Source organism: Capricornis sumatraensis, chromosome 20, assembly GCF_032405125.1.
Source record: "Capricornis sumatraensis isolate serow.1 chromosome 20, serow.2, whole genome shotgun sequence".
In the NCBI taxonomy this organism is placed as follows: Eukaryota; Metazoa; Chordata; class Mammalia; order Artiodactyla; family Bovidae; genus Capricornis; species Capricornis sumatraensis.
The window spans coordinates 42,602,517-42,611,905 of NC_091088.1; the positions used below are offsets into that span (position 1 = coordinate 42,602,517).

The following is a 9,389-nucleotide window of genomic DNA, read 5'->3' on the forward strand; positions in this document are numbered from 1 at the left end:
TCCCTTACAAAAACTTAAGAAAGACTGCTCTAGGAACAGGAATCTGAGATATGAACTATGACCCAGGTCTTCTGGGCTCAGTTGGGAACTCTCATTACAACTTTATTTTTAAAGGAATGAGATTCTCTTTTTCATAAAGGATCCAGTCTAAAATAATTCGTTCAGGCAGCTTAAGGATTAAAAACTGTCAATTAAAAACTGTCTTTGTTGCTTCTGAAAACAATGGATCACCACTCCCAGAGTTAAAAACGACCAGAACACAGACTTAAAAACCAAGCTATTTAATTGTGTCTTTGAAGGTAAACAATATCTTGATCCCAAGCCCCGAGAATGCCAGAGCTACGGGTCTGAGAAGTCCCGTGGGGCAGTATTCTCACAGAGTCCTGAGGGTCAGACCTCAAAGTGTTCCAAGGCAGAGCACTTAAGGAATTCATGCATTCCATTCTACAGTTTTGCAGACTGCCAGAAACAGACCCCAAGAGTCTCTTGAGACGGGAAAAATTCAACTCCTGGTCTCATAGATAAAAGTAGGGAGAGTACCAAAAATGTTACGCTTACTTCTCTTCACTTTTCTCACACAGTCCGAAACCTGAGCTGTCACCTCCCCAAATCACAGTAGCCAAAGCTGCAGTTTAGGTTCGAGACCAGTCCCTCTATCCAGAGAGCTCTCATCCATACAGCTTTTTAACAAGCACTTTAAAGAACCCTCTGGCGGCACAATGCGTTAGTTTACAAGATTTTAATTTACAAATTAAAAAGCTACATGTTTTATTTTTTCTCCTTTTTCTCTTCTTTCTTTACATCACTCTTTTCCTTCTCTTTCTCTTTGTCGTCTTTTCTGTCCTTTTTGCTGTCTTCCTTTTCTTGCCCTTCTTTCTTTTCTGCGTCCCGGTTGGCAATCTTGTTGTTGATGAGGTTGTGCAAGGCAACCACAGAACGGATCAGTGAGGCCAAATATACTACCACCATCTGATCATTGGTCTTCAGGTAAAAGGCCTTGACAAACTCCTGCAGGCTGACATCTGGCAGCAGGTTGAAGACGTCCTGCAGCTGGTAGATGATCTGGTGGTTGATGGGCAGCTTGCCGGTGGCCACCTTCTCCAGGTAGCCCCTGATGTCCAGGAGCTTGGAGTTGAGTCCCTTCAGACCATGGACCTGGTTTGTGATCCGCTGGGAAAGAGTGCCCACTGTAGTGTCTTTGATGTCTCTGTAGGAACCCACAAGAAAGAGCAGGGGTATCCATTAGTGTCCTATACCATCACATAGATTTTCACATTCTAAGGGAATAACTCAGTTTGTGAGGAGGGGCAAGTTTTCTAAAGCAAAAATGCTACTTCTCCGTTTGATAAAGATTTGAGTATAAAGTGCCTTAACCTTGTTTTCATTTGGAAGCGCATGTTTTATCTTTCTCATCACAGGACATCTTTCAAAAGAGAGAGCTACAATGAAATCATGTTCACTAAAAAATTTTTTTAAAATCCCTCTCTACTTCAATTTCTCTTGTTTCTAAAGAGGGTAGCATTCTTTTCACCTGCATCTATAAGATGTTTTGAGATGCTTTTAAATCAGTCAGTAGTAACTTTCTGAACTGAAACAAATCTTATTGTTTGAGAAAATCTATGACCTTTCAAATAAGTCAGGGTTATGTAAGTATTTTTCTTTTTCTTTTTCTAAAATTTGGCTGCGGCAGGTCTTTATTGTGGCATTCTGGATCTTTAGTTGCAGCATGTAGGATCTAGTTCCCTGAGCAGGGATCAAACTTGGGCCCCCTGCATTGTGAGTGTGGAGTCTTAGCCACTGGACTACTAAAGAAGTCCCCTAGAGTGTAAAAGGCCTTGATGCAGATTCTCTGCAGAAAACTGGCTAGCTCCTCCATTCACTGTAAAGGAGGTACACTTAAAGAACACACACTTGCTTTTAACATGCAAGTGTTCCTGTCACAGCCAGCATTATAGCTCCCAGACAACGTGCGCTATCCAGAGTCATAAATCGTAACTCAGGACACTTCATAGATGATCCAGAACTAGAGCCCAGGTCTCTGGACTCTTGATATGGATCTTTTCCTTACACTGAGCAGCCTCTTGGGCAGCTTCTGATTCTGATGCCGTCCTAAAGTCTCACCGTAATAAGTGTTCAACTCCGACTTCCTCAGCTTCCTCTGCTCCGATTTCACTGGTTACATGCTCAAATGTCTTTGAGGTTGGAGTTCCATCCTGGGAGAGGAGACTTAATTATAGTTATTTACTTACAAACAAATGAACACACTAGCACATGTTCCTTTTCACACCTTGATTCTTCTGCTTTAAGTCAGATCACTTGAGAGGTGTTATTACTGGGTTTTCTGTGGCAAGGGTGGGTAAAGTTTGCTTTGGAAGCTGTCACAGCAGTCCTACTCAGGGTTGAGGTATACTGGGGCATATCCTTAGCTTATTTCTGAGGAAAATCTTGATATTAAGTCTTCAATAGAGATGGATATTCAGAGAAGTCTCAATTTGGCTAAATTTTAAGGACTGCCATAGTTCATTCTAAAATAGGCCATATTCTGAACATTGTGCCTGAGACAAGCTTATGTTAGAAAATATAACTTTGAACCATTTACTGTCCATTGGGTCAAATGATCAGTGCACCAAACAATGTGGTGAGAATCACTGATTTTCTGGTGGCCTGAATTAATCAAGGAACCCATTAGTGGATGTGGTTTGCTGTATCACCTACTTATTTCTTGACGGGACTCAGGAGAAACTTTTCTCAGATCTAGTGCCAGAAGAGGCTGTGCATCTCCTGTGAAGGCTGTGAACTGTTTGCAAGCAGGAGTGCATGGCAGTGTGTGCACAGGATGTAGGCAGACGGCTTAGATGCAAAGCCTGGCTTTACCGTGTGTGTGCTAAGGGAGCTGTGAGATCTTGGGAAAGTCACTTCACTTACACTAAGTGGTATAAACATCAGCTGTTGTTGTTTTATCCAGGATAGTGTGAATCCTGAATATGACATTTTCCTCTTGGCTTTGTATGCTAGGATGGTCAAAGCCTTCCAACAGCTGTGCAGGACTTCATGGCCTGTCTTTTCAGGTACTGATTTTTCCATGGCTTCATCTTATAATATGACCCTTACATCCCCTCTATTTTCTATTAAAAAATCCTGTTTCATTGGGGGTGTGCGTGTGCGTGTGCATATGTATGTGTGTATGCAAGTAGCCTCAAACTCCTTTTTGAAAGAGGCAAGGTAAAATTTAACTTGTAACAAATGTATCAAGACCAGGGATGAAAGCCTTACTGCAACTAGGCAACAGATCCGGATCTAAGTTCTCTAGTAGTAAGGCAAAGAGAAACAGGGGCACAGAGCTCAGGGCAAGGAACATTTGCAGGGCGCTAAGTTAAAAAAGCCATTTCCAGATTTTAAAATTGAATATATGGATAACTATAAGAAGAAAGACAATATTTACTCCATCTCTCCAACTTTTGACTTTAGAAATTCAAGATTGAGCTCTTTGTATACCCTAAGTGCAAACAGTTTATACTCAAAACAAAACTCATATAGTTTCACAACAAATCTTATCCTAGAATCTGCGTTCAATTCTGTTTCCTGGAAATAGAGAAAAGCTATTTTGGCAGCTTGTCCTGTCCATACCCAAGGCACAAGCTAGCAAGACCACAAAGCAGGTACTGAATACAATGGAGCCAACTATATAGGTGTCAAATCGTGCAGATGGGTTTTGCCATCTAGCTCCAGGCAGTTCTGACTTACTCTATTTGAAAACCTAGTAACTTCTAGAAGACTGTCAGAGGTGGGCAAACAGTGGAAATGGCACTAGATTAAGATCAAGCTCATCAGGCTCTACATTTACTCTGCTGAGAACATCTCTGGCTGATAATTTGACTACTTTGGTCTCAGTTTCATTTGTAAAAGGAGACTTTAGATTTCTATGGTCCTCTCCATTTCTAAAATTTGGTGATTCAAACACTCAAGGGGGAAAAAAACATAATATCAAACTGTTGACAGAAATCAATAACCTTTTGTTATAAAGTATTTGTTGACTTGAAATGGGGGAAAAACCCAATAGCCCTAAAAGTAGCAAAGCTAATCTCCTAGGCTCATAACAAGATGACTTACATCATGAACTTCTTCCACCGAAATATATGCTTCTGTGGGCAGTCCCAGGTCCTTTGGTTTCACATCAATGATGACCAATACCTGGCAGAAAAACACATGTTAGCAAACCACCTTGTACTAAGCACATAGGGAATAGCTGCAGCCATTCTGAAGATGATTACTGAAGCTTTTTCATTCATTTAAACAGATAATGAGCCAGAATTTTCAGGGAAAAAAAGACTTTACATTTCAAATTTCTTATCATTTGCTCTGCTCTTCAACCCCATCCATTAGCAAGGTGAAAGGTAGTCCAGTGAGGAAGGAATCAAGCAGAAGGAAATTAGAGTCAAGACAACCAGCATTTTAATCCCAGCTGCACTCTCAGAAGACCTTACTAACCATTCTGAACCTCAGTTTTCTCATTTGTGAAAAGGATAACAATCCCATACAGTTGAGAGGATTAAGGAAGGTAACTTACATACTTAGCACTGAGCAGATATTTAATTTACTAAATACATTGGGTTACTGTATACTACACAAAGCACTGCAAATTAACACAAGTTTATAGAGAAAAAGTGGTGAAATGATTCACTATCCACTAGGAGGCTCTTTTTCTTGAGTTAACTGGCAAACAATTATCAGTCAAGGGTTTTAAAGATAAAGTACACTTACTGAGTTAGGGCAGTATCTTTTCATGAGTTCATTGATGGCGATGTCATTCTTGTGTAGTTTAGGGCCTGTGTGGTACCACCCAACTATTCTTTCTCTGGCTGTGAAGGAAAAAAATAGTGGCTTTGAACTGTTACATAAAGATATATATATTACCCTCAAAAAGGGTAAGAACTTCAGTAGTTATGTTCTCTACCTTTTCAAAAATTCCAGGCATCTAACCTTGACATGCTTATGAAATCTTAAATGAAATTTTAAATTCAAAAGCAGGAATCTCTGAAAATAAACAGCAGGGGAAATCTAGAGATAGCCATATCTCAGACTAGTTTAGGAAACCAGTCATACATGAAGCAACTAGAAAACAATTCCAAGGGAATATATAAACAAATGCAAGTTCATCTCACATAGATTACAGCAGTGGGTGTTGTGGGAATAAATATTTCCAAAGCAATGTGGCTGCTGTAATGAAATGAAAATGATACACATGACAGAGATATTTACCCTGGTGGTACTAAAGCTCTAGAGGCACGTGGATTTTATTTGATAACTTTTTGCTTTTCTGCTGTTGAGGGCTATCTCTCCCCTGAAACCTAGGTGGTCTAGCTGGCCTTAAATTGCTACTCCAGTTTCTCATTTATTCTACCTCATTTGTCTACTACCATTGGCTTTACTTTAGTCTAGCTAAGTGAAAGGGTCTTTGACATTAGACAAAGAAAAGTGAATACTTAGAAAAGGCATTTGGGACACACACGCACATTTACACACCACACCACACACACATATTCCAGTGCCACAATGCCACCTACCGTTTACCTTCTTAAACATTCCATACATGTTTTCCAAGTAATCATGGTCTAAAAACCAGACAGAATCATCTTTGTCGTCTTCATCAAAAGGAACTAGAGAGGAGAAAAAAAAAAAGAAACAAAACCCCAAAACAGTTTAGGGTGCTGGATAGAACTCTAAGGGCATATACCACAACTGTGGACCTCTAGGCCAGATTTGACCCATGTCTTTAGCTTGTCCAATACAGTATTAAAAGTATTTTTGAGTTGCTTTTATTAAAAACTGGAAGATTTCACATACAAATCTAGACCTCCAGGCTCTCTTGAAAAATTGGAAGACCTGGCAATAACTGGCTATAGCCATACAGAGGTTACCTCCTTTGAAAAGGATATATGTTCTTCAGTTTGCTAAAAGTTCCATCATTTCCTAATACTTCTGTTGGGCAAATTACATTACTGCCTGATCCTTTTAAACACTGGAGTTAGTGACCTCTAGTCTAGCAGCTATGCCAGCAATTATTTTGTTGTTCATTATTGTTGCTTTAATCATAAAATACAAAGATACATTCTTCTGAACATTCACGAAACAGAGTGAAAAGAAGGTTTTTATCTCCCTCTTGCCTACCCATAGCCACGGTTAATAGTTTAGTGCAGGGGTTGACAAACTATACCCACTGCCTATTTTAATAATTTTATGCAATATGGCTGTTAGTTTGTCTACATACTGTTTTCAGTTGCTTTCCAGAGCTAAGCAGTTGCAATGGAGACGATATGGCCTGAAAATACTAAAAATATTTACTATCTACTTCTGTGTGTAGCTTTTAGCCTCCCTGTTCTATACTTAAGCAATTCTGAAATAGAATCGCTTTTTTGCAATAAAAAAATGGAGACCACGAAATTTTCTTTCTTTTTAAAAGTTAATTGACATTTTAACCATACTCAGAAAATGTAAATTTTGTCTATTTATTTATTTAAAAAAACTGAGGTATAATTGACATTTTTCTTTTACCTGCAAAACTGTTGGATACATCAAGTACTTTCTTTTGCCACGACCCCAAAAGCACACCAACAACACGTTTTTGGTTTCCAACCTTGCCTATTCTGAATGAGAAAACAAAAGATCAATCTGGATAGGCACAGACTCAACAATAAGATGCCTAACATGAAATACCAATGTACTGATACAATTTAGCTTAGCTGGGAACTGATCCCACTAAACAAATGTAGTAAGTTAGTCTTAAAAAACCAACAACAACCAACCCTCAAACCTTATAGAAATTTAAAATGGAGAAAATGAAAATTCCCCAGATCTTACAGTTTTAAATGTTATCTGGTTGGTGTTTGAAAACACATTTAACTTTTTATTTTGATAAGAGCTTACCTTTCTTTCTTAAACTTTCTCTATCTTCTCTATCCTCCAACCTTTTCAGGGATAAAGATGCTAAAGCGGAACCACTGTTATGGTCCAGCTTGCCAACTCTTCTCTGAAACAAGCCCAACTAGATGGCATAAACAATTCTTTGTATCATCTAGGGGCTGAGAAAATGATTCTGACCCAGAAGCATGTGTATGCCATTTGTGATCTCTCTGAATGGCTAAATTAGGCAGAAGTTGGAACTGAGCTGGTGACTAATCATACTGGGAGGAGGGCTCAGTGAACGAGAAAAACTACCTCAGAATTTCTATCTTGAAATCAAACCCCCTTAGTAATTTTGTGCTAAGGAACGACAAAAGTGTTTCACTTATTTCATTGGTCTTTATGTAGAATTCTCCATTAACCACTAACAAATGTGACATAACAATTCTATGTTCAAAGGACAGACAAAAGTCATTGTGAAATGAACCACAATTTCTTAACAGTTGCTGGTTCATACCAATTGCACTGTACTTATCTAAACACATGATTTGGCAAACTTATAAATGCTTACTATGTCTAGTGCTTGGATCAGAATTAAGTATTCTGATTTTGGGGGGAAATCTAAGTTCAAAGGAAATTTCCACACTCATGGGCTTTTCTTCTAATCTACAAAAATGCATTTGTGTTTTAGAAAACCCTACAATTGTCTGACACAGCAGCTTGAAGTGTCTGCCTTTACTATGCCCTTAAAAATGTTTGTTGAATTGACTGAATGGAACTGAAATGATGCCTGCCTTCTTAGAACCTCTAGTATCCTATGGGAGAAAAACAGTAATTGTACAGTAGAAAAGCTCACCTTTCTTGTTAGGCTAAGGGTCCTACAAAGAAATGGAACTAAACTGGGGACCCTAAACCTCACAGGAGTCTTTGAGTTTGGTTTTGGCTCTGGTTGAATTGGGAGTTGTACAAAGCAAGCACTTAGCAACTATGACTTTATAGCAGATGCTCCCAACTGAGTTTTACAACTTTCCAATTCAAGTAACTACTGTAAAACTTATGAACACGTGTAACAGGTCCCGCGGGACGAACAGCTCGAAAACAAGCAAGCGAAGGCAGAAGAATTATCTGTGGGATGTTTCCTTTTTCATTAACGCCTACACCTCCAACTGGTCTCATTTTTAGAAGAAAAACTTGACTTTAAGACTTAATATATCTACGGTTTAAGCTATCGTCTAACCAGATTCCCACTTCTGAAACTTCCACAAGTTAAAAGCACAGTTCTTGCAGGGACCAGACTTTCGGTGACAGCCTTCAGAGCCAAAAAACGCGAGTCTGAAGGGCTTTCCTACCAAACACCGAGTCTCTTAGGCGAAAAGGGACGGACAAGGCGATAGATGGGCACGAGGACTGGGGATCAGGATCAAATGAAACCTGCTCCCCATACTCTGGCATCGTACGGACTGGGTAAAGGGAATGATCAGCTCAGTTCCCGGGAGTGCCGGCTGGGCAGAAGACTCCAGGTAACTTGGGCTTCATGAATGGACTTAATCTGGGCCCCTCGGCGACTCAGGGCCACCCCTGGTGCGTCAGCACCCCCGCGGCCGCCGCGCCGTACCCAGCGCGCCAGTGACTCAGCAGCGGCGGCGCCACCGGCCCCGGTAGGCCGCCCCGCGCCACCCGCTCACCGATTGAAATGATCCACCACACTGAGCAGCACCAGGGGGTGGACCACCACCTTCTGCACCGCCAGCTCCGGCATCGCGACACACCCCGCCCGCCAGGCCCTGCTCCCCGCGACGCGCAAACACCGGCAGCCGTAGCGGCAGTAACTCTCGGCTATCCTCCAGGCCTGGCTCCTCCTCTTCCGGCTGAGCCGCCGCCGCGCGGCTCCTTCTTCCGCTCCCAGAGTGCCGCGCGGGTCGGGCTGGTAGTGACTCTCCTGCTCCATCCTTGAGGAGGGGAAGTGCAGGGGAAGGCGGGACCTGGCTCGGGTGACAGGCTAAGAATTTCCCAGGTCATGAAAGCTAACAGCTCACTAGAGACTGATAAAGGTTGACCTCCTGGTGTTTGCCCTGTACTGTCACCGCTGTGACTTTTCACCTCAGAATCTTAGCTCCCCTCCCCTCCCCCATCCGAAGACTGGAGAAAATGCTGAGAAAAAAATGTAAATAGTAGTGTTTCCGTCATTCAGAAAATGTTCACTTTCAATTCTAGTTAAAATCCTCCAGAATTTCTTAGAGGTTGTTATTCAGTCGCTATGTCGTGTGCGACTCTTTGCGACCCCATGGACTGCAGCACACCCGCCTTCCTTGTCCTTAAAAGACTCTTCTTAGAGGAACTAGCTTTAAATCTCTAGCATTAGGGCATTCCTTTAAAATAGGTTTGGTAATTTATCTCATTATTATTTTATTGTCGGAGAATTTCCTCTTAATCTTTGCTGTGGACTCTTACCTGGCTATATTTTCCCATCTGTCTTTATATTACTTACC

At 41.1% G+C, this 9,389-nt stretch overlaps 1 protein-coding gene across 1 annotated transcript; it reads right to left on the minus strand.

The window, feature by feature from the left end:
* Positions 1–302: 302 nt before the first annotated feature.
* PSMD7 (proteasome 26S subunit, non-ATPase 7) lies at positions 303–8,743 on the minus strand. The gene is made up of 7 exons (XM_068992180.1): positions 8,586–8,743; positions 6,553–6,644; positions 5,565–5,657; positions 4,762–4,859; positions 4,111–4,191; positions 2,122–2,213; positions 303–1,207 (listed from the first exon to the last, which is right to left on the minus strand). The coding sequence occupies exons 1-7, from the start codon at positions 8,657–8,659 to the stop codon at positions 769–771; spliced, it is 969 nt and encodes a 322-aa protein (XP_068848281.1). The 5' UTR covers positions 8,660–8,743; the 3' UTR covers positions 303–768.
* Positions 8,744–9,389: the final 646 nt, after the last annotated feature.

Coding starts and splice junctions, on each gene's coding strand:
- PSMD7 (XM_068992180.1), bottom strand. CDS start 8,659: ATGCCGGAGCTGGCGGTGCAGAAGGTGGTGGTCCACCCCCTGGTGCTG. Junction 5,658..6,552: donor TGTATCCAACAGTTTTGCAG/GTAAAAGAAAAA, acceptor TCTCCTCTCTAG/TTCCTTTTGATGAAGACGAC. Junction 1,208..2,121: donor GGAGTTGAACACTTATTACG/GTGAGACTTTAG, acceptor GGGTTCCTACAG/AGACATCAAAGACACTACAG.